At 39.1% G+C, this 26,386-nt stretch overlaps 1 protein-coding gene across 19 annotated transcripts in view; it reads left to right on the top strand.

The window, feature by feature from the left end:
• The window catches only part of stxbp5l (syntaxin binding protein 5L), a 141,595-nt gene that overhangs the window by 67,576 nt on the left and 47,633 nt on the right, over positions 1-26,386 (top strand). For all 19 annotated transcript variants that reach the window (XM_084362016.1, XM_084362018.1, XM_084362015.1 and 16 more), the window contains exons 4-7: positions 7,257-7,357; positions 14,903-15,037; positions 21,003-21,066; positions 23,715-23,798. In XM_084362016.1, the coding sequence (XP_084218142.1) occupies positions 7,257-7,357; positions 14,903-15,037; positions 21,003-21,066; positions 23,715-23,798 (384 nt within the window). The remainder of the gene's footprint in view (positions 1-7,256; positions 7,358-14,902; positions 15,038-21,002; positions 21,067-23,714; positions 23,799-26,386) is intronic.

Raw genomic sequence — 26,386 nt, 5'->3', positions numbered from 1 at the left:
CCGCTTAATTTTCTACTGACAGACCAGTACTGTGTGGGCTGCCTGACACATGGCAGGACTCAGCATCAAGTAGCTGATTTTTGGACTTAAACAGCAGTTGTCTCAGTGTGATGCAGTTTGATGTCACATAGTGTTTACTATCAGTACTAGTAGGTGTATTCAAGGAAATAAAAGGTCTCTCTAAAGAGCAGAAGCCAAGTCACACGGGACTGCAACACCAAGCTGCGTTTCTCTTTCTTGTTTCTCCTTTGTTCTGCTGTAATCTAAGCGCTCTATCCTGCCTCTCTCTGCCTTTTTTCTTTACCCACTCTACTTCTTTTAAAGCCCACTGGCTCTTTCAGCCCACTTCTCTATCACTCATTGGAGTACTTGTGATGTGTCTGAGGCAAATGGAGGTGGATGGGCCTTAAGAGGGGAATGTTTGTGTGACAGGTTTTGACTTTGTTTGTGTGTATGAGTATGTGCCTGTGGGTATGTGTGCAAGCATCCAAATATTTGTGTAACTCAAAAGTGGGTATCTGGTTGTTAGCACATATACCACGACAGTATCTGCGTTCAAGTGTGATCGGTTTGTAAAAGTGTACATGTATCTTTGTGTGTGTGCGTGTGTGTGTGTGTGTGTGTGTGTGTATGTGTTTGTGTATGTGTGTTTCTGTGTATATCCAGTTTCCACAGGTAAGGATAGATATTGTTAAGATTTTATTGATATCCTGCATCGATACTGCTATTGATACCCAGACTTGTCAATACTGTTATGGATGCTACTTTCCGTAATTTAATTCAAGTAAAGACATTAAAAATAGATAAGTTCATTACTACTTTTGCAACATCAAGGAGTTATAAAGGCTTTGGTCATCTCCCCACAGTCAAAAATGTTAACAACCAACAAGCAATACAAAATTAGCTATCTCTGGTTGTTAGAACAGCTTGCATTAAGTTCAAACTTAGGCTACCAAACAATTAGAAAATAAACAATACTCCAACATTGCTAAATGCACTACAATAGACGTAAAATGGCAAATCTTACAGGTTCCAAATTTGAACATGGTAACGATCCACCCTTGAGCTTTAGTTTAAAGCACATCCTGCTTTTACGTGCTGGCCGTCGTTGAGAAAACAGTGAGAAGTAAAATGGTGCGCAAACATATAAGAGTTTTCCAGTTGTTGTGGGAACATTTCCGTCAAAAATAAAGTGAATCCAGTGGGTCCTCACTCCCTCGGAAGATGGCAGTCAATGAAGACATTTGTTCTTCTTGCAGACAACGACAGAGAAGTGAGGGGGCTTTGTTTGCTTTCCACATGTTGGTGTTAGAGAGTCAGTGTTAGAGAGGAAAACAGTAGTTATTAGATGTAACTGAAGTCCTATGAGAACATGTTTAGCCATTTAACTGCTTGTTATCACAGCCAAAGTAAAGCACTTTATTTTGAATATGCTTAAAAACTTGACAGTACTGCATAATCCCTGTCATGATGAAACTGGTATACAGCCCACCCCGAAACTTTAAGTTAGAAATGATTCAAACCAACGCTGAGTCCCGCTTTAGTAACTACAGACTTATTTTTTTATGACGATGACGAATGTTACCTTGGCTTGTTGAAATCACGAGTTCTAGTACTACCAGTCCTTGATACACATGCAATACCTACCCAGTGGTCTTTTATGTGAACGAACCCTCGTGAACTACCCTGGGTCCTCTCATCGTTTGACAGAGTGACTATTAGCAGTGCTGTATGTCATTGCCCTCTCTTGGATTCAGCGTGTGGGCTGTCTGCCGCCCTGCTAATGGTTGACTTGAATACTCAGCCTGGCCTCCTGACATTCAGTAAAGTGTAATGACTTATTCCATTTCGACGTATGAACTCACAAAAGAGGCAACATCTTGCAGGTATTTCTAAATGATGAGCCTGAGCATGTATTAAGCGTATTAATCTTCTCTATATCACTCTGAAGTTGCACAATGCAACACATCTAGTTGTCACCCATTTTATCATGTTGTCATAATCTTATACCATGTCACCCTCATAAGCCCCCCTCTTTTTCTTGCTATTTTATGAGGAGAATTTTTTTCTGTCACTGAGCCATTGGAGGGTATGAATAGGCTAATTAATGTGTTTGTTTGCCTATTCTGAATTCATTATTTTGCTTGATGAATAATACATCTAAAGAGGCTGAGGGGGCTGCTGAAGGTTGTTGTCAGATGAGGTAGGACCGGGGAGACTGCTTAGGGAAGGAAAAGGTGAGAAAGGATTGTTCATTGGGTTCGCAGAAGCACAGTAACAATGTTTATTTCTAAACAAGACATGTAGTCTTGTGTTTAGTTGTGGTGTATTTCCAAAAACAAATGTAAAAGTCTCAAGAAAGGATGGATCATAATTGATTATAGTTACAAAAAACTTGTTTTGTAAAGTTTGTTTTTATCAGTTTATATGATCTTTACATCAATCAGACTACACTGACAAACAAACATCAAAAAGAATGTGAGATATTACTGCTTTAAAATTGATGACAAGAAATTATGTTTTCCAAGCACTTTGCCATCTGCTGCATTAATGAGATACATAGCATGGGAATTTGTCTGAGGAACATTGAAACTTCCCATTCCTCAGAACTATGTTGACTGGTGGTTTTCTACAATGGCAGAGAAGTAAGATGCAGGGGAAACTTTGTTATTACATATTGTTAATGAAGCCCCTTTTCCACAAGAAGTGTCTGTCCTAATAAGTTAGGTCTCATAGTCAGCTATAAGTCTTATTTCCTCTTTGTGCAGAGAGGCTGTCTGGGCTACTATTTGCCTTATTTCAGTTTCGGAGAACTTAGACCCATATTGATTCATTTAACACCTCAATGAATTCTCTTTAAAGAAAGAATTGGCTTTGTATCAGACCAGACACTGTCTGACGTATTGATGAATCAATCAATAATACAGTAGATCCTCTGTCATTATGAACATTTTTAACTTTATGGGGTTTTAGCAATACTGAATAGGTATCTCTTTTTGTAGATATTCAGCATTGACTGAATAAATAATGGAAGGAACAGAACAGTAAAGCCAGTGAAGTGCCTTTAACCTGCATAGGGGACAACTCCACTGGTTGCATAAATACGTCAGATTGTATGTCAGTTTATAAGAAAATGACCCTACTTCTCACTTGATTTATTACCTCATAAACAGTTTCCTAATGGGTTTATGGTCACAATCCCTGGTTTCAAGTCTTCTTCAATATTTCATGATGTTAATTTTGTAAATGATGGTCCCATTTAGAATAAAATATAGGATAAAGTGGGGTAAACTTTACGACCTTGTGATTGGCAAGTCGCCACCGCAGCAGATCCTGGTGTGGTGGTCACGTCTGGCTCCAAAAAAACATATTGGCGATGTAAATTGTAGAGGGAAATTATCAGTTTACTAGACGACTATGTTATTCAAGTATAAATACAGTACCGAAAGCCATTTTCTAGATGTTTTTGTAGTGCCATTTTCTTACATCCCTGCTGATTGTCATTTTTTCCACACCGTGTACTATATCTGCTCCCAGTCGCCTGCCTGTGTTGCCATCGAGACATCAAGATAATTATACCATAATGGAGTTGTGGACCTGGCTCTCACCCTGTCTGCCTCTCACATTGTCTTTCTTTCTGTCTGGGGTGACTTCTTAATTAGCTGCTGCTCCGCCTCCTCTCACTTATTCAGGTGATAAAAACAAACTCCACCAGCACAGGAAAACATTTTCAAAATCATCCTTCGATAATTGTGCAGTGATTAACAGTGCTGTCAAGGTGACAGAGATGATTACGGATTGCGATGATCACTAGCATTTCTGTGACATGTTATTTCTTATTTATTGAAAGGGTTTCTAAATACAAATATTTGGGTATTTAGTTGGATCAGAAACTCACATTTAAATTTCATATTAACACACTTGTTAGCAAGCTAAGACAAAAACATTGGTTATTTATACAGAAGCAGAACTACTTTCCCCATATTCTGTAGGAAACGGACCATTGAAGCTGTCTTTTTATCTGTCCTGGATTATGGTGATGTTATCTATAGACATGCCTCTGTCTCCACTCTTACTCCACTAGACTCGTTTATCACTCCGCCCTCAGATTCATTACTGGTGACTGTTATTCCACTCATCGTTGTATTCTATGTGAAAAAGTTGGATGGGCATCTTTAACAGCCATTGGTTTCTGTGTCTTTTTAAAGCCTTGAAGGGAAACATGCCACCAAAATACAGCTCTTTATTAGTCACTATTCAACACGCTCTAGTGATTATATAATGCTAAAGTTCCCTGGGTACACACTAAGTTTGGGAAAATTGCTTTCAGTGTCAGTGCTCCATACACTTGGAACATTTTACCATGGACATTTAAACTTGATACAGTTATACCTATAGGTCAGTTTAAGACTTTGATTCAAACTACTCAGCATTTGAAAGTTACTTTTTTTAACTACGTGCTGTCCTGTATGGTTGTCTGCCATTTATCTTTTATGCACCTCAGTTTTATTTTTGTTTTGAATGAAATTTAGTTGCATTACAGCAGCTCTCAGCTGAGTTAGATCTGTCTCTTGTATAAATGCCCGCCAGGTGGCACATGGCTGTAGCATTATGACCAGTTTGCCTGATTTCGTCAGTGATATCAGTACAATAGTAATAGTGTAAGTGTAAGTGATGTCTGAATGAAATAAGGATAATTAAATGAAATGACAGTAAGATGAAGGCCAATTATGGGCTACCTGAATACACACGAAATAATAAAAAGTCTATTATTATTCATCAAAGCCATCATCATCTCCAAGTGAAACTCAGAAAATCCCCTGACAAACTGCAAAACCAGTGCCATTAAAAGGAAATAATGGGACAAACTAACACACACAAACTAACACACACACACACACACACACACACATATTACTAATATTCAAATGAGCTTTATCTGAGATGGTGCCACAAGAAATGCAGACACTAACTCAAAAAATAGAATCCATAGATAATAGAGTGAAATACTATGTACAATGATGTGAAATCCAAGACAACATAAATTCAACCAACATAATCAAAAACTTTTACAGTTATCAAATCAAGAAAAAAAAACATGGAGGAGGTAAAAACATTTTTAAAAAAGCAATTCAATCCTGTATGAGACATACTCATTTCCTGAAATTGCCTCGTAATCATCAAGCACGTACCCCATCAGTCAAAATTGACATGGCTAGGGAGCAGCATAACCTTTTCTATGTATGGAGAGAGGGGTGTCAAACAAAATTAGAGGCACTAGACGGAAAATGCACAAATAATTATGTTGTTCATTAAACCTTTATTTTTCATGTATGGAGAGAGAGGGGTGTCAAACAAAATAGGAGGCGGTAGGCAGAAAATGCTCAAATAATGATGTTGTTCATTAAATCTTTCTTTCCTGTTGAATTAACTTCGGAAGATCAATTATTTGCCTCACAAACAAGGCTTCATTGCTCACTTTGCAAATAGGCTTCTGTGAGTAGCTGTCATTTTCTTAAGTGAGATGTAAGAGTCACAGGCTGCACTGAAAAGTTAAGGTCATTTATTCATATCAAGAAACTGGATGTTGGTGGGGTGAGGGGAATTAGTCACAGATGAGTTTTTGCCAGTGAATACAAAATCCTTTTATTGTCTGACTGTAATAAATCTTTTTCTTTTCAAAAAATTATACAATTGTGGTTAGTTTTTTGAACAACCCCAGAAAGTACTGACATTGATCAGACCGACAAAATCCCCAATTTGTATAACTTGTACAGTATAGTAGTCACGCAGTCTCATAATTACTTTTTACTTACCTTACCTACCTGAACAATTATGCAACCAACTCTGTTGTGCAGAGTGAGAGATTCAGTGAGTGAGAGGGACACAATCACTTTTATGTAGATCAGTTAGAGGGAATGATTTGTGCATCCTCCCTTGCTCTGTGCAGTCTTTAATCCCATGATTAAGTTTGTAATCTAAAGCTTATTCTCTCTGGGCTACAGTCTATACAACGATGCTCTGCTAGCAAAGCCGCACTGGGAATTTCACTGTAATTACAATCCTCAGAAGAACTAGGGCTGATACTAGCTGACATCATTCAACAATGAGTTGTCATTGTTCTCTCACAGTTTTCATCCCATTTCATAAGATAGCTGTGTGATCTTGCATGGAGCCAAAACTCATAGAAGCCAAAATTTGAGGGTTTTTTAAAATTTTTTTTTATTTATTTACTGTATTTACAAGTGGAACAGTTGTCTACAGTTGTCTGTGAATTGTAATGTCAGTTTAACACTGTAGTGGTTTAACACAAAAGCACATCTTTCAAGAGACAGTTTCCATGGATTTGTGTTTATTTGAATACCCCAAATAATTAAATAGTTTGGTAAACATTTTGTTTCTTGTTCTTTTTATTTTCATAATTAGAGCAAACTAACCATTTACGTGTAACGGCAAAATCTTGTTAATATTTTTTCAGCCGCCAGAAAAACAAAACGAGACGTTTGCTCTGGTGGGTAGGCTTTAGAGTAAACAGAGGTTTTCACTAGGTTTATGAGAAGATGTCTTAAATCCACATTTGCATATCTTACATTAACATTTCATGTGTGTTTTCAGAGGTAATCTTTAACATACAATATGTCTTATGCGTGGAATGTTTGCTTGTGATGTTTGTAGCTTAAGCTTGTTTTGATTTATATAAAATGTAAACCATTTAACAGTTTCAAACATATCATAAAACCCTTATTCTGTCAACTGTAGTTACTAAGACGAAATGCAGATGCTTACATCACAGTTACAGTTCAGCTTTTAATAGCTGGAAACCTTTCAGTTTTTCATCTCCTCCTTCTGCCACCTAACAGGCTGAAGAAGCAAATACAACACTTCAGTTGTCTCAACAGACCAGAATCAGGTGGAGCTCAGGGGAGAAACTCTTACATTTCCTCATCTCTCTCTCTCTCTCTCTCTCTCTCTCTCTCTCTCTCTCTCAATGTTTCTGTGCTGTTGCCTATTCTTCTCTGCATTTAGATATTGTTAATACGAGAATGTGTTCTGGCTTTTACATATGTAGTCTTAAGAGACATCATGCTTATTTCATGAAACGGTGGACACATTTGGGTGCTTTACAGCTGGAATCTACTGTTCATTGTGCTCACAGTCTAATCAACCAGGACATCAGTACTTGGGTTGATTCCAAATGGCAAGGTGTCCACATAAAGATTCAGTACTCATATTTATTAATTTTTTTGGACCTTCAGGGGGCGCTGGTCACAGCCTGTGCAGATGACACGCTACATTTGTGGAATCTCCGTCAGAGACGGCCGGCTGTCCTGCATTCGCTCAAATTCAACAGAGAGAGGTAAGAATAAATTTCATGACATAAAACACACACATCTGCATACACTCCTAACTTTACTCTGGTAAAAGATGTATATGATTGTATTCAGGCAGTCTGGGATGAGCTCACAAAAACCCACCAACTAGGGGCCATTATATATATATTCTGCATCCAGTCATCTTCAGCAGCTTGACACAACAACAGCTCTAATCAGGGATCCAAAAGAAATATCCCTTGTTAAACAAATGTATGACTAAAACCCATAAAACATCGGACAAGAAACACCAACACCCTCATAAATATGTTGTTTGGATTTTCAGTGGAAAAGGGTGCAATCAGCATTCAAAGCCTGGTCAAACAACTCTGCAGTAGTTCAGAATTTTATTGGCTCCATCTTCGATGGTGAGTGATGCACCCGGATGGACATGCTTATTTTCGTCTCTTTTTCAAGCTTTGAAGTGTGCTGAAGTTTTGGACGTGTCGTTTAAATAGTCTTACAGTGAGCAGAGATGGAAAATTGTTTAGCCCATGTTGACAGAGATAGAATCATGTAAGAGAGAAAGTAAAAACCATAACGTCATCACTGGCATTCATACTGCTTTCCACTGTTGGCTGTTTTCCAGTTTGAACATGACACAGCAGGAAAAAAAGACAAACTCATCTCCTGACGATGGGATAGGAATCAATCTGCTATCTTTAGTGGGTTAACCTTCATTTAAAAAAACCTGCATGTACAGTAAGTGCTAGCTTCAGTGTAAAATTGTATTATGGAAGGCTGTGCCTTCCACCCAGCTGATACAGGTCCATGTCTCAGCTGCAGCATCAGTGTTCTTCCACCAGGAAGACACATTTAATCAGTTCAACCTGGAAGACAGTGAAGCAGGGTGTTGACAAGACGAGGCCAGCTCCTCTGTCCTGCCTCTGATCCTTTTTCACCCTGTCTGGAAAACACAAGACAGGGGATTTGCTGGCTGGAAGCTCTGTCTTCTTCTGCAGCTGGCAACACCCTCTGCCCTCTACTACCCCCACCACTGGCTGTGAGAGCTGATTTGGTAATTAGGCAGCTTGCTCCATCTCCTTTGACGTGTTGCCACCTAAATCCTTGAGACACATTAGCCAGTTTTCAAATGGACGTTAAAAACAACATCAGAAGAGAGAGCTGGTGGAATATTTTAAGAGACTTTGCTTACGGCGGCTCAGTAGACCTGAACATGTAGGTAGATGAGTTGTATTTAATTTTTATAAAGGTCAAATGGACAAAATTAGCAAAGGAGTTTGTAACGCCAGGAGCCATGTCATAGTTCACTTTAATGTGGGAGTTTTACAGATGTGGCTGAGCATCACCTTTCCGAGCAGTGAGCCAGTGAACCACTCGAGTCCTTGAGGTCAGAGGTTGTTGCTACTTTGTTGGTTTTCTCTGACAGCTCAGGCCCTGCCTGTAACACGGTTAAAAACAAAAAAAGACACAAGTGCTCAATGGACCAGGAAAAACATGACTTTGATTCCTTGCTGACTAGTTGTGGGAGGACAAGGCTCAGTGAGCTGGACACTTTGTCTGGCGAAATATGAAAAATCCTTGAATTTCCTCCAACTTGGCCAAATTTAATTTAAGTTCCCTCTACTTATACTTTTCTTACAGCAGATATGATGTCTTTCATCTCTTTGGATCTCCATATCTTACTTCCACATCCGCTGGATGAGGCATTGCCACACCCTTAGCCAGCTCTGTCTTGTAGTCATCTGCTGTCTCCCTTCCTGCTTTGTCCATCTCCTCTTATGTAGAATAGTCATCCGTGGGATGTGATGATAAGCAATGGCGTGGCTCTTTCCTTTTCCCTTGCAGAGACAGCTTAATCTCTGCTCTCTATCATTAAACTGTAATGGCAAACAATGGCGTCAGTGTGCTAATTATTGTTTTTGGAAACTTTTTTCCCATCTTTCTTTCTTTCTTCAGAAAGAAGAAAGAAAGATGGGCTCTGCCATACACAAATGTGACTCACTTGAAAAAACAACACCTTTGGTTGTCCCAAATGGCGCAATAGTATCAGTGTCCTCCCTGAACCTTCTCAGAAACAGGTTGTTCCATCTCAGTTTGTGCATTGTGGTTGTTAAGCTATGCAGAGTGCACACGCACAGTTTACCATTCTGTACTCAGAGCAAAAGCAAGCTAGGAGTGTGTGGGTAAGAAAGCAGAGATCGACTTCAGTCTGGTCAGCAACTACTTACTTGTTGTTTCTACTGTGCAATGGTAGGGATACATAAATAGAATAAACATTGTTTAAGTGGATGCAGTTTTCATTCTTGAACAGCTAATTGTGTACTTAACTAAAAGTTTCAGTGCACAGTATTGCAATATTTTCGAGCCTATGGAGTTTCGTAGCAATGCTTTGTCTGCTTAGACAGACGTGTAGCATATAAGACATACAGCTCACAATACAGATGTTTTGAAATATGAGAGATAATGGGATTTCATTTTGCTGATTATACATTACACATTTAAATAACAGAATACAAAAATGATTTTTATTGGTGAACCTAACTGTTACACACAAAGCAAAATGTCATTAACTCTTAGCAGAAAGATTGTTACGACCCTAGAGGGGAACAAAGATCAAAACATTGTTTTTTGAAAGAAAAGTCGTCCCATCACTCTGAGTAAGTGAATAAAGAAAGCTCAGACTTTCAGGCAGAAACCTTCATACACAAAGGAAGTGCCTTTAAAAAGACGTATTCACAGCGAAACACAAAGACTGATCCATTAAGTTTATGCTAATAAATCCCAACTATTCTTATATTCCTCTTTCTATACTTTGTGAAAAGGTTTCATATTTAAGTTAAACTTATATAACAGGTAAGAGTCTGAGATATTTTCTCCTTTCATTTTCTGATTCTGTTCATATTTCCTGTCTCTCAGCAAGAAAAACAGTCCTTGCACTCCAACTAAAAGTTTATTTCAACTTGTGGCATCTGTGTCATGGGCAATGACATTAATGAATATGAATGCATTGCAACTGAATTCTTTATTCATGAAAATGCAGGGTCACAGCGTCAATTCAAGGGTTACTTTCAATGAGGACATGCATCATCAAACTCTGGTGGCCTGGTGGCTTTCAATTCAATGACTTTGGCTGAGTCACCGGATGTTCTCTATCCACGGAAACTTCACATAACATGTGCGCAAAAAGCTTTCTCCCCGACACAGAAAAATCTCAATCCTGCTATCAGAAAGCACATAAAACATAGCATTTGACCAGTATCACTTTGATTATGCAGCGGAGCCTTGAAGCATAATATGCTGGTGGAGTTTGTTGAATCCATGTACTGTCTGCAAGTTGTTAAGGAAAGAACTTGGTGTCTCTGTAATGCAGTGGCAGGGTTCAAGCCATTAGCGTGCGTGTGTGTGTAAGAACTATAGACATTTTCCAGAGTTTTTTATTAAAACTCATTCAGACTTTAATGACCTTAAAAACTGAGAACTCATGTCGTTTAAAATCCTCAGGGCACGGCAGCAGTCAGCCTCACTGTGACATCAGTTTTCTGCAGAAACAGTTTTCTGGCTATTATTCAACACCATAACTCTTGAATAAAAGGGGAGTTTGCGACCATGTTTCACATTTGGTCTGATGCTGAAGTGGTGACAATGATCTTAGGTGTCCACCTTGAAACTATGGTGATTTTATAGATCTCTTGTGCTGCCATGTTGAAGTGTGTGAAGCATCCATGTTTCCAGCAATATCCATATTTGAAGCATTGTCAACTGCCATGGCTACAACGTTGTGTTCTCGGTCAGTCCCTGTACTCCGCTGTAAAAATAGCCTACAAGTGAAGGCAGCGTGTTTCTTACTGGAAATTATTCACTGTTATCATACACGTCAACAATGTCCAAAATTAACTTGTTGACAGGGAGATAAAAAAAAAAACATCAGCTAAGCAGATTTTTTACCAGCCAAAATAATAAACTGCTTTTTTGCATTTCACTCAGATAATAAGGTATAACCTTGTATACAAACTTCAGGGTAAAATTAATTGGAAGATGCACTATTTTGTCTGTAGCATAGTGTCTATAGCCACCACTCTGGTCTCGCTCAATGCTAGACACTGTAAAACTGACCATTTGATATTTGATATTTTAGATTCAGAGCTTAGCAGCTGTAGCTATCACTGTGTGATGCACATGCCCACACAGACACACAGAGGTAAGTGTTGTATATCAGAAGTGTTGAAAACCGCTATCTACCTGTCTTGTGGTGCGATAAAGGTAGGAAGCAGAACCACTCGCTCTCAGCGGCAGAGCAGTGAATCATGCTCTAAGATAAAAGTAGAAAAAGGGCATCGTGAGTCATCCGTCAGTGGCTGGGCAGTGACTTGCCATTTAGCTCTGTGTCTCTCAACTGAACCTCTGATAATTAGCACCCTAACACCCCCACAGAATCCCCCGTGAATAACGCATGAATCACTGGAAACGGTGGAGAGAATTGTTTTGTGATAACTGTCAGTCTGCAGCTTGTGCTTGCCGCTCCTCCTCGACTCGTGTCGTTGTCAAAAAGAATCTGAAGCCCAAACAAAATGAACACTACAATACATGAAACATTGGATACATTGGAGTAAAGAGGTGTTTTAGCTAACACAATAATCTGTGATTTTGAGTTATCCAGTGTCTTTGCTGATAGAGTATATGGAGTCTTTGCTGAATTCTTTAAGCAGTCATGTCACGTCTCCTGCAGAGCAGATGGCAGGGTTACCAGTTCCCTAAATGATGTCACCGATTCAATTAATCTCTTTTTACTTTGTTAATGGCATTCGGCCCTCAGCTGGTCTCAAAGTTGCCAGTCAGCTGGTCTCCTTCTGTCCTCTTTGGTTAATAATGATAATGCCCGTTGATGATGCCTGGTCCGACCTTATGAAGTACAAAAACCATGCCTTTGAAAATTCATCACTACTTACCTCCTCCCCGTTCCCTTCATCTTCTCATCCTTTCTTCCATTGATTTTTTTCCCCCTCTAACCCGTTTCTTTTATTTGATACTTCCTGTGATATTTTACGTAAATGTTCAGCTCATGGAGGCAATCAGTGCTTAGAGTCTTTTTTTAAGTGGCCTCGTTTAAAAGCATATTCATTGGGAATCATGACTCACACTGTTACTGTCTATGTTTTTTGAAACATGGCAATTTAGATGAATAACTATTGACATGTTACACAGTGATACATACTTTGCACAATTGCTACTGTGTGAGTGAGTCTTTTAATTTTAAAGAACTGGACATAATAATCTATGAGGGTCAGTCAGGAGGCCTCCCTAAACAAAGAATTATGTAAATTTGCTGTGCTAAGGCTAAACACATGCCTTAAAACACAGAAGACTGTATAATCCTCTGTCGCTCTTATAACACTTCTGCCCCCCCCCCCCCCCGCCAGTTTGAATATTGTCATCTCCCCAAGCTCCTAAAATCCTTATTGAATTGTCTGCAGTCTCATTTGTCTTTTATCTAATAACCCCGCTGCTTGCTGTGTGGGTGGCTGTGGGGCTGAAGCCCAGTGATCTCCCCCATCATCTACAAGGTAATCAGCATGGACAGAATTGCGCTGAAGTGTGCGCTTATCATTCTTCGCTGGTTAAGATGATTGTAAAGTTGATAGATGGTAAGGCCAGACCAATAATGGTTTAACAGCTTGTATCAAATCCTGATTATTTTTAGATACCACATGAATACCTTATTGGATTTTATGGTTATTTATTGATTGATAATGGCTTCATAAAGTCACGAGAAACTGGGAAAAGTCATGGTACTGTATGTGTGGTCATAGCAGTCTACAGTGGTATCTGGACTGATACCATGCATGGACACTGTTAACCATAGTTTTATAAAAAAAAACAAAAAAAACATGCAAAATGTGGAATATGTGGAAATATATTCAGCGTTTATCGTGTTAACACTGTGGGGCTGATATGAACTGAGTTTAAAAAGTAGTGTGTCTCACACCGTGTCTACACAGGAGGCTAAGCAGGCAGCAGCAAAAGCTTCAGCGCTCGATCTGTATCTGCACAGGATGCATTCAGGCACATTATAAAGAGTAGGTCACTGGAGTTGTGCTGGTGGCCTCTACACTGCTCCTTTCCACCTTCAAGCCATAGCTGAATTCTACATCCTCTCCAAATCATTGCGCTCCTCTGCCTCCGGATGTTTAGCCATCTCATCAGAGGGCCCTGCGGTCGCTCGCCTCAATAGAGTCTTCTCTTTGTTCTGGCTCCACAGTGGTGGAGTGAGTTCCTCTCTGATGTCAGAACACATATCATTGCCCATATTTTGCTGCAAACTGAAAACCCACCTTTTCAGACTAAATCTCAGCAACCCATGTTTTTAAAAACAACAATGTGTGCATAGTAGCACTGATCATGCTTCTAGTCATTTGTGGTGATACACTCCCAGTCTGTGTATAAATGCACTTTCTGGTTCAGACATTAAAAAACAAAATTGGCTTTAAAAAATAAAGAAAGCCGAACTCTGAACGATAATTAGGATTTTCTAATATAACAAACTTTGAACAGAGGAGTCGTGAGTGGTGTTTGAAATGGTGGACAAGTTTAGCCTGTCTAAAGGCATAACACAACACAGAAAAGTTCAGCCCTCTACTTTAGGCAGTCATGATGAGGGGCTTGTTGAATAACTATTTATACCGGCTTAGAGTGAGTTTAGAGGCTGAGTGCAAAAGTTCTCTGTCAAGAGAGAAGCAGGAGTGGGGCAGGAGGAGAGAGTGTAGGCAATAATACCCAGGCGCTGGGCTGCTGAGGACAAAAGATTTTCACTTTCCTGGTGCTAAATTAAACCTTGGGTAAGAGTTAGTCACTCATCAGGAATGAATCGGGCTATGACTTCTGTGAATGAGTCAGGGTATGACTTCTTTGAAGGGAAGTTAGAAATGAGTTTGATTATGATTATGGTTTCCTCTAATAGTGACGCAGTATGCAGTCTTTTAAGTGCATGTGTAAAGTGCTCTACTCACTGAAAGTTGTAGAAGGCTAATCATTGCTGAGCTAAGTTTCAATCAAAATCTGTTGTCCAGCAATTGTTTGATTGAATAACTGCCTCATAGCCCATGTTTGTTCCATAGATTTTTTTGGTGTTGTGCCCAGTAGTAATTTTTTTATATACATACGTTAGATTATCATATTTTAAAATAAGGAAAACAAGAACATATGATTCCAACAAACAACAAATGATTTTTATTTTTTTTTATTTTGAAAAGGAATTAATCTGTTTTGAATTAAAATAGTTGTTCATATTGCACACAGAAGTTCTTTATAGGTGATTAAGAACTATACTTAAATTATCATAATCATAAGCAATGCAATGCACATGGCTTGTCTGAAAGCAGAATTGTGCACGACAATCATAGAGGTGAAGGACAATGATCAATGTGTTTCATCTACAAAAGTGCGAGAATTCACTGTTTAAAAAATACAGCATAGAAACATTGTTAGCACAGTCCTTGAAACAAACTGAAGACTCCTTTGTGACTGTTCCTATTCTAACACTCAGTCTCTGTCCTCTGTTTCTTGTTCTCCAGGATCACGTTTTGCCACCTTCCCTTTCAGAGTAAATGGCTGTACGTGGGGACAGAGCGTGGAAACACACACATCGTCAACATCGAGTCCTTCATTTTGTCCGGATACGTCATCATGTGGAACAAGGCCATAGAACTGTAAGTTGAAAAGAAGTTATCAGTGATGGCAGTGATGATTTTTAATGTGAGCGTTGGTGTGAATGGCAGTCAGTGAATTCAGTAACTTGATAGCTTAATATTGAGTGGTATTTGACTGGAATAAGGCTAAAATAATGCTTGGAAAAAACATGTCAACAGAGGTGACCTAAGTTGATTTGTTTAATAAGCAGTTTAGGATCTCTTCAGAGCAGTGATCTCTTTAAAAGCTAAACTCATGTTATGTTGAGTTAAGTTAAATTTACACAGGAAATCGAGAATTGTGATGGTGGTCTTATAATACGTAGCCCCTTAAAATGTCATCAACTGTAATCTCATGGTCCAAATCTGGGATGTGAACACTTGATAAATGTTTCATCACAGACACTGAAAGTTTGCAAATACTGCTCTATCCCTCCTCACCCTTATAGCTACACATAAGTTTCACAAATTGACTGTGAACCATGAACACATGGATTTCATTGTAGTTGTGGCTTTGGTTGAATATGGGGATGTCTTCATGACAATTGGTAAAATAACCTGTCTGCCTCTCTGTCTGCACTTCAAGTTGCACACACACGCACACACACACACACACACACACACACACCGACACACACACGCACACACACACACAGTAAAAAAAAGGCCTTGTATTCAAAATGATTGGGTTGTTGTTGAATCGATTTTTTCCTTGTAATGTTAAGGTGGGCCCATTTCTCATGCGTATTGTGTGTTATTGTTCAGCCACATTGAAGTAAACAAACAGACTGCTGTTACATGTTAGATTGAGCCTTGGTCAGTCATGCTGAACCTGATGGTGCGGTTGCTGTAGCAGACGCCCCGAGCCATCCACCATCTAACATTTGGACAGTTATCAGGAAAGCCAAACTATGGTTCTGATTAATTAAGATGCACTTGACATTTCACATATTATGTATAAAAAAAAGAATACAAAGAAAACTTGATAGTGAATCAACTTTCCTTTAGCCTTGAGAAAACATTTGGTAGAAGACTAAATGAGTTGTCAAGCAGGATTTTTCCACAGCTCATCAAAAACTGACCATAACGAAAACAACACGTTTTCACAGCATCGACAGCCCTGATATTTCATTGTGCTACTGTTCAGTAAGCACTCACAATGCAATGTAATGCCTCACGTTTGGGCGCAATTCGACTTCTCAGCCTTTATTAATTGTTGACGTGCACTTTTGTTTACTGTGCAGCCGACATATGCTGCAGATTGACAACTTAAAGTGCCAGCAAATACTCAAATGGTGCTCAGTTGCATTGTATGACCGTTTGTTTCTCTTGGCTTCATCCACCTACGCGCCGTTTTTTCTGGTGTTACCCTGACAAGTCCCCTGCTGCAGTGTCAGTCACAAGTCACTCTCATACCAAGCCATCTTGTTGCCTTGTGACAGTCTAGTGAGCAGTCATAACACTGATGTGTGTGTGTGGGAGAGCTGTCTGCCAATCATTGTGAAAGTCTCGGAGGCTGAGACAGTGGTCGTGATTTTAACGGGATATTTGGTTTGTTGATTCCTCACCACAGTGTGAGTCAACACAGAGAACTTTCCTTTTCCCCCCCCACATCACATGTCAGAACTTTCTTCAGTCTAATAATATGTCAAACAAAGATGTACACATTCGCAAATGTAAGAACTTGGGTAGTAACTCTGTTGTTCTGAGTAAGGTGGGTTGAGCACACAACAGGTTTCTCATAGCATACACTATAATACATTCACTATTTTCCAGCCTGCAGCATTCTGCACCTTTCTGAAGTGGAGTTCATGATAAGTTGAACTCGTAGAGAACGAATCTTTTCTCATCAACACAGAGCGACTGGGGAGTTTCATAGTTTGGCTGGGGAGGTTTTCCACTAAACATGAATAAGGATGAGGGGGGACTCTGTTTTTCCTGCGGTGAAACGTCAAGTGAGCAACGGAGAACTCATCCACTCTTTCCACTGTGTACAAACAGTGTGAGTCACACCGTAGTTGGTGTGTGTTTACACATGTGTGTGTGGGGGTTTGTGTTCACACAATGTTTGTTTGTGCAACAGCCATTCACAGATGAATTAATTTAATACGAACAAAAGGATGCTCTCTTGAAAATAATCTGTTATAGAAACAATTCAACTGGGGCCAGCATGCCTGAACAGGAACAGCCGGGCTCTCATTGAAATTCGAATGGGTTTGCAACATATTTAATGCAAAATTTAATCTTTAGAAGATTCATTCCAAAATGAGATATGAAAAAATGAGATGCATGGAGTAATGGGAAACACTGCAGCCCAGTACACACACACACACTGCTTCAGTTCATAGATCCCTGTGATGAACAGAATTGTGTTTACGCTTGGCATCATGTCAGCCATAATCAACATTGGCATGTTTGGCTATTTCTGCTATTTAGATTGTAAAATATGCAATGAATTTACAGCGTCCTCCTGGTCCCACAACGGTTTTATAAGAAGCAGTCTTAAAATACGAGAGCACGCTCCAGAAAAGTGTGGCAACAGAAAAACATCGAAACAGCACCCCCGTCTCTTGAACATACACCAATAATTTGCAAAACATGTAAAAAAATAAATGTAATTCTGCCTGCATTTACATTTTGCTGGTGTTGTTGTGGGTTGATCCTAACCACATGTGGCATGCAGGAAGCTGACAGGCACGCGTCTTATTTTTTTCTTTCTACCTCTTCAGGAACAATGCCTTGTAAGTTGTGCTGCTGATCCTCATAATAATGTTTGTGATTCACTGAGTCTGGTAGAGGAGGGAATGAAATAAAAATGAAAATAAATTACATATTCTGTTATAGATAAGGTCTGGATGAAAAAGATGTACAGTAGGGGAAACAAATCTTAAACTCTGTGGTGAGATTTGTTTCCCATTGTGCCAAAGGAAAATAAAAACAGCTGCAGAGTTATTTTTTAGGATTATACACAAATAATGCTGGAAAGAAAAAAAATAACTGGGCAAAGGAAGAGGCTTCTACATACTTGCAGTGTGCTGGCTTATAACCTAAAAATTACAAAACAAAACAAGAAATTTGCTTAACCAATTAAGGTGAACTCATTTATTTGCATTATTTTATGAAATTGAGAATCTTTAATGTCATGACTATTATATTATATATACTATATTATTATATTATTATTATTATAAATAAATGGAAGCTCCTCTTTCCTCAGAAGCTCCTACCACTTCTTTCTCATTCTCCTCTTGGCCAAACTGCCATGTTAAACACTTTCCGAGCAATTAGAGTGAAAATATAGATGGTATACACCCAGCAGTCAGTCAACACTCAGTCAACAGTTTCTGTCTCTGATTGCTCTCTCCACAGAGCCAGGATGATAAAGATAATGATTCATACCTAAGAAAACAATCACTATAATGTGATTGCATAATAATACCCTCATTGTACAATTGAAACATTTCATGTCTCTACAGCTGACTTTCTATTTACCGCCCTATACTCCTTATTTTCTTAGAAATAATATTAACCTGTATTGATCCATAAAGGGGACTTTTTAAAAAACATGTATTCTTTTGTATTGGTGATTTGTTGCCATGGCTCCGCTGGTCCTGCTGGTGTTCAAGGTGACGTTGCCTTTGTGTTTGTGAACAGTCTTGATAGTCAATCTCTGCATGACTGCAATGAAAAAGTCCCAATTTCTCTTTCCCTTTCTCCACTAAACATACTAATTGGTTTGTTTCTTTGTTCTCACCTCTCTATTTCATTCATCTGTTACATTTTAGTGTTGTCATTGATGCAGAGTAATAATACAGGCTATGCTGGAGCCTATCCCTGCATGCACTGGGCAACAAGCAGGGAAGGTAGCCTGATTTCCAGATCCCTTGAGCCACAACAGGCAGGCCTGTTTAACAGTCGATGTTTTTTGGCACCGTCTTGGAAAGGATTTGGAAACATCATTGCTTCACAAACATAGCACACTCGTACCTTAATGGAAGCTTTTAGACGGTCTAATATGCTCATCTTTTAGCTCAACACAACAAAACAACAAAATTACATCTGATGACAAAAAAAGCACACACACACACAAACACACACACAGCCTGCTGTCTTAAAGCCACAGCTGCTCACCAGCATCACATTTTCATTCTGCTTGTTGTGTAGATACTTGTAGGCATGAAACAACCCCACCACCACATCAAAAACAAAGCCATAAATCAGATTGAATTGGATAATTGATGTACTAATTGGTTCCATTAGTTTCATGAAATGTTTCCAGGCATATGCATAGTAGCCACATTTAAAAGAGGAATTATGGGAAGTCCTTTTAACACATTAATTGTTTTTAAGTTTTGTGTTCTATGGTATGTATAAGAGTGATGTAATATGTAGATATTAGTTGATAAAGTGATATACACCTTTGAAAAAAGCTATTCTCTTTAGCAGATCCAGTCTCTCTCTTTCAGAAATGTAAAACATTTTTGATTTAGCAGTGTAGTCTCTTCTCAGAATATATTGCTGTACCTTGGCAAACACTATTCATTGGTTTATTAATTTTTACTTGAAACATCCTGCTGCTTTGTGTGCATTTCAATGACTGGCCTTGTTAGCTGAAAGAAAAACTTCGTCAGGACTCACAAAGTCAGCCAACAACTCTCCATAGATCACATATTTCTCTCCACAGTGTCAACGCTTTCTTCAGCTAGAGGAAATGGCCTTCTACTTATAATAGGAAGCCTCTCTATCCAAATTCAATAACTGCTGTGAACATTTCCTCTCAGGCAACTTAATAACTTGTTTTATACTGATAAACTCAACAAGAATTTAGTGTTATCCATGGCACAGTCTTTCTGCGTGTGTGGGGGGTGGTGGTACAACAATAGGTCTGGGGTCAAGAGTGCATATGCATGTTGTATCAGAAAGTGTATTTCAGCTTAGTGTATTATTTGTTCTGGATGGCTGGTGCAGCAAGATTAGCTCGTGGTATTCACCCATTGTGGCACTTCATTGATTGAACAGGTGTGGTTCCTTGTGGATGTTTTGTAGATACCTCAGCTTATTACTACTTTAACTGCTGGAAAGAGCTTGCTATGGTTTTATGTTTTTATCGGCTTCTGGCAGCAGGCATAACTAAATGGGCCCATCTGAATGTGTCAGTCACACCTCAGCTTTCCAGATCAGCTCACATTTCAGCCACTGGGATAAAATATCATGATGGCGGCTGCTACGGTGAAGCTGGTGACCGTGCTGCTGCAACCTTAGGCATGACAATTTAGCAGCAAAGGATAAAACAGGTTGTGGCTGTAACATAGTGGTTATATTTAGGTCTTGAGTAAGAGCGATGATTAAGATTGACTTTGCATAACACAAATCAGTTGGGGTGCAATTAGGTGGAGCTCTTTGTGCAGCCCTTAATGATCTCTGTGTGTAGCCTAATTTGGGTATTTTAATACCCCATAGTGATATATCAAAGAATACAATGGAAAGTGTACTGCAGTCAGAAGTTTTTGCAGCACAATAAAGGCACATGCTGTTCTGTATATGTACCATGATGATAGATGATATATTAACGAGCAGTCATGTTAATGTTTAGCGTTACGATCACTAAAGAATTACTTGAATTTAGATACAAATTTTGGCTTTTATTGAAGTACATCATCACAACATCAAAATACATGCTGTATAAAACGGCATAATACTGAAACACTCAAACAACAAACAATTATTGTTATTATCGATGAAGCTGCTTATTATTTTCACTATTCGATTAATCATTTAGTCTATAAAAGGGAAAAAGAAAACTGTGAAAAATGCTCGTCACAATTTCCCAAAGAGGTCTTCAAATTGCTTCTCTTTTCTTTCTCCCTCCACTCATTCCTTCCATGACCTCTCTCAACAAGGTGTAAGAGTCTTCTTACAGTACTGTTTTACTGCATTGCTGCTGCTGTCTTTTTCTCATCTCTCTTATCTTTTCCTCTCGTCACAGATCAACTAAAACTCATCCAGGACCTGTGGTTCATTTGAGCGACAGCCCAAAGGATGAAGGCAAGGTGAGTAGACAAATCAAAAACACCTCTGGGTTCTCCTCAAGCACCAACTCTAATGCTACCCACAATCTGCAGAGGCTCTTTCTTTTTACCCAATCCTCTGCCTCTATCTTGTTTTTCTCTGTCACATATCTGTCCTTCAACCTCCCCTCTGCTTTTCTTGTATCCTCATTCTCTTTTCTGTCTGTCTGCTTTCTGTCTTTCTGTCTAATGTTCTCACCTCTCACTCTCTCAGCCTGGCTTTCTTTCTGGCTCACTGAAAGAAAACCATTCTCTATACATTATACCTTTGCTCCCATCTGCTGTCCCTCGGCTTTTCACATATACACACCGATGAAGAGAGGTGTGAGGGACATGTGGGTAATATATCCTTTGAGGAGAGTCGAGCCTTTCAGGGTCAAGCTGCAGTCAAATTGGTAGGAAAAGTGGCAGGTTGGGGTTGCTGTGAAAGAGAGGTCATTGAGGAGCTTATTGATTTTCCCGATGGATTCTGCTGCCTCTGTGTGAAACCAGATTTGACAAGCTGTGAAGACATACAATTGAGACACGGGTTTACAGCGGCTGTCACTCTCGCCATAACTCACTGCAGGAATAGACAAAGTTCTGCATGCGGCATTTCAATAAAGCAAAGGTGTTAATGTCGCTACCGGAAAAAGTAGGAACTTCACCTTCAGGTTGAAATGGCAAGGATGCAGAGAATGACGAAAGCTGATGCTACTTTTTTTTTTTTCTCAAAGCCTTTGAATTTTATGCTTTTCTTCCACTCCATGTCGTGATAAGTCAGTAAGCTTTGCCTGCTAACAAATTATTACCCCAACAGTAAATCTGACAGCAGGGAATAGACATAACATTACAGATCCAGTGTGTAGGATTTAAGGATCTTAATATGCTCAACATTACAAATGGAGCCCTCTGTCCCTACTCTGCATTCATTTTGTCCGTATTTGTGCATGTTTATTAAAGCTTACAAATGCCAATGAAACAGAGCTGTAATGCTGAAAATCCAATGGTTCAAGCCATAGGACATGACAAAGAAGTGTGAAGAATGGCGGACATCTGGCACCACTGGAAATAGCTCCAGCGTCAATATCTCTCATCTGTAATATTAGTGAAGAGGAATCTCTGTCCACCTGTCACAATGTATTTAATGGAAAAAAAGGAGAAGTACAACCGCAGCACACAATACACGTTCTGCAAGGGTTCTGAGAGGAGGGAAAAAGTCGGGTTGGGGTTAGGGAAATTTAAATGCAGATCAGATCACAAAAACAGATCTTGAAGCTCAATACCCAATATCAAATATCAAAAATTATCCTTCTTTACTCGCTACATCTAAGCCTTTCTTATGCTCAGGTGAGCAGAAACTAAGGTTATGGACTACCATTAGAAGCAGTTATTGATATCCGCTGAAAAAAATCCATACGGCGAATCCAGCATGTCCCCAGTTAATAAAAAGAAACAGTTGACCCTGATAAAGGGGTTCCAAGGACAGACCTTACGTACTCCTCGGACGGAGCAACAGTTAAACCTTAACAATTCAATAATTTTAGTTCCTCGGCTCCCTGGTGGTCAAAACTTGCTTGGAAGACTTAATGAGTTATCATAGTAGGAAAAGCACAGGTGTAACTAATAACATTAGTAATGGCTTTGTGACATTTATGCTAAATTGAAAGCAGCCATTATTAATGTTAGTATTAATTATGCTAATGTGAGGATATTTCAATGCATGCAGTGAGAGAATTAGCTTGATTCTTATGCAGTTTTGTTTTTTACTTACTTTAAGCCTTGCAGTAACAATCTGATCTTGTGATGCAGGTCATAATCATACAAGTAAATTTTTTGCAGCAAATAGCTGTTTAAAGTTTAAAAAGGGTGACTCTGCAGATGTCTGTCAAAGTAGATCCACATACCTTTGAGGTTATGTGTATGCAAGCTAATGCGTTTGTTACATGGATGTCTTTATTCATTTTCCCTTGTTTACATTCGTGACTGCTGGTGTTACTCGTATAAAACTTCAAACAGGATTTCACACTTCCTCTACTGCCCTCAACTTCCCGTCTTATGACTTGAGATGTCACACAGTCTTTGCTCTCAGCAAGAGAGCTGTTTCCTCCTCTCTGTCTTAAAGGCCGTGTTCCTCTAACATCAATCCTATCTCCTCTGATCTGTGATCAGATTGTGTCGACTTTGCTCTCCACTCTCATCCTGTGTGTGGTGTGCGGAATCATGTTGTAGTGTGTGGATGTGTTTGTGAGTTTGTTTCTATTGTAAGTGTGTTTGGGAGCTGTGTGTTTATGGGTGCTTCATCTCTCGCATGTTTTTACATACTCCTGTGTACTTGTGTGCGCGTGTACTGTATAAGTCAATGCAACTATATGTGGTTGTGTGTGTGTGTGTGTGTGTGTGTGTGTGCGTGTAACTGTGCCAATACTGTACAGTCAGTGTATATTCGCCAATATCTGAATCTGGTCTGACTAAGAGAACTGAAGCCATGAAAGAGTAGTTTTGGGGGATGCCAAATGCAAATGCCTCCCTTAGATTACAGCTAAGAGTGTGATCATGTATATTAGATTGTTACTGTAGTAGGCTCTGCTCATCATCTTTTTTTAAGGCTATTAAAAATATCTTATAATCCTTGTCTCTTCCCTCTCCAGCTCCTTATAGGGTTTGAGAGTGGGACAATCGTACAGTGGGACCTCCGGGGCAAGAAGGCCGACTTCAGAATCTACTACGATGAGGTGAGCTCCACTATGTTCTCCTGCTCGAAAGAACTTAACAGCTGAAGCCACAATTCTGTCAGGGGGAACGCTGTTGTTTCTAAATGGGTCTCCCATTTAAGGTCACTTTGACATTTAAGAGATTTCAGTTGGCTTTCAGTGTTTGTTGTTTCATAACATTTGTAAAGATTCTGTTCTATTTCAGCTCTCTGTAGGGATCTCCTGTTATAGCAGCAGGAGGTAGCATATATAAGAATGTGGCAAACTTGAGAGCAGTGGAGAAAACGAACAGTTTGCACAGAGCATGAGAGCAGTGAGGGAAAATGTGCTCTTTTGACATCCGAGTCGAGTGAAAATATAAAAGGTTTTGTTTCATGTCTTTTTTCGCCATTTCTAGGAAACTGTGACAAGTTTTTAAAACTTTGTGGCTTTATAACTTAGGGGCCAGTAATGATTGTATTGTAATTAATGGCCTTTCCAAATGATAAGATTTGTGCATCCAGTCATTAACAGAACAGAAACTGAGGAAGAAAGGAGAACTGAGATCCAATAATGACAAAAGCATAGATCAATTAAACGAGAAAAAGAAAAACATTAATACGTATTTGGGCCTAAACTACCTCTCACCATCTTTCAACTTTCTCTCATCACTTATCCCATTTAGAGGCAGAAATTAGCCATCTTGTCTGCCAATGTTTTGAATCCCAACAAAATGGAGGGCAATTTTCTTTGAATCTTTCAGTCGCATCAACCTTTCTTATTTTCATCAAGGTTGTCTTTGTCATCAAGTGTTGTATTGCCATGCCTGTTTGCCTGCCAACCAATTACTGCTTCTTTGAATAAGAAGCACTAATTGGAGGACTGAGGCATGCTCATACCGGTCAGCCTCCGACAGCTCCTGCTGCACTATGAACTCAAACAGGTGAAGACTACAGTGTCTCTTGCCATGTTTTCTAGTTAGCACTGGAGACTTACATAATAGCATGCTCTTGGTGTCTTAGATGTTTTATGAGTTTTTTCTGCTTTGTGCCAAGGTGTGTATTTTTTTATTGATTAATCAATTTTTTCAACTGTTTTCGACTGTTTATTGTTTTATTACTCGATTAATATATCAACAAATTTACCCGAAATAACATTTTAAAACTTATATTTCAATACTCTATTCAATCATCTTCAATCATCAACAAACAGACATTTCTCTGTGTCATTTCGTTTCGGTCTTGTCCCCCAGTATAAAACACAGTAATGATCTGCCTCATCCTGGTTGTTTACTGTTATTTTAAACCCGTCGATGAGGACAAACAGTCACTAGTAGGACCAGCATGCCGCCCGGGATGCTTCCGCTACAAGTGCTCGAGGCATGGCAGTAGTATTGCTTACATCCGACGTGTCTATGCATGTTACGTAAATCAACGTATTTACGTAACTGATTACATCTATAATGCCGACGCACCAGCCCTTAATCAAAGATATTCTCAATTAAAGATAAAGCCCCATTAAGTGCTGATTCATTATATAATAAAATAATGTCAGAGAAGTGCGATGAAGGTTCATCACTTGCTCTTCCCTATTATCAGCTATCAGTAAATCATCTAAATTAGATACACAGTGTAAAAAAAAATACTCAAGTAAAACTAGAACAACCATATTTTTACAGAATAAAATCAAACTGCTCACATTTATCATAAGATAAAGTATATCTCTGGACATTTTATCCAAGGTCAGTTTGTGAATTTCCATTGCATCCACACTCACAGACACATTCACTCTCAAACGCACACATCAGTCTTATTTAATCTTTTTTTTCTTTTACCCTTGTGGCCTCAAAACCAATTTGCCCTGTCGACATTATCACCTCGTGGCGCTGATTCTCTACATCGCTCATCTCCTGTCCCCTCTCCTGTGAAGAGTCACATCCTGCTCACATTCATTGATGTGTTCTCATGTGCATCACCTCCAGCATGGCATGATGTCTCACACCTCTTCAGTCGAGTACAAAAAACAACCCAACACCACTTACGTGTCACAAAGACACAAGGGTTTTACTTTATTCGGCTTTTCTATTTTGGATCTGTTATGTTGACCACCTTTTGTTTTCACTGCATTGAATAGACACATATACAGTATGTATACATTTGTCCAAGAAGAAAGAAGTAGAAAACAGAAACTCTCTGATGACCTTAAACCTTGTGTAGAAAAAACATCATGCAACAAACATCAAAACCCTTCTGCTGTCCTGAGAAAACATGTGGTTTTAATCTCTATTTGCATGGGGACCTCTATTTAATTGTAATAATTGCTGGGATATCATCTGTGATCTTAATCCTGTGCAATTCTTCCGTATCTGTAATTAGTAAAGTAAGAATTCCACAGCAGATTACCCACCTAACACAAAGGTCTTATGATATTATTAGTACTGTGCAATTTGGAGTCATATTTTGTTTTTAACATCTGCTTTCTGTCATACAACTGAACAAGTAAGTACATTTAATCGTGGCTCATAATATGTTGAACAGCAGTCAACATCTGTGTTGTGAGATTGGCTATATTGATAAAAGGTTGTCATATTCAAGAAAAGCCATAAAGCATCTGTTTGATTCATGCTCATA

The sequence above is a fragment of the Pagrus pagrus genome (genome assembly GCF_965226575.1).
Source record: "Pagrus pagrus genome assembly, chromosome: 9".
Lineage (NCBI taxonomy): Eukaryota > Metazoa > Chordata > Actinopteri > Spariformes > Sparidae > Pagrus > Pagrus pagrus.
Note: the sequence above shows the minus strand (reverse complement) of the source record. Positions and strands in the feature narration are given on the sequence as shown.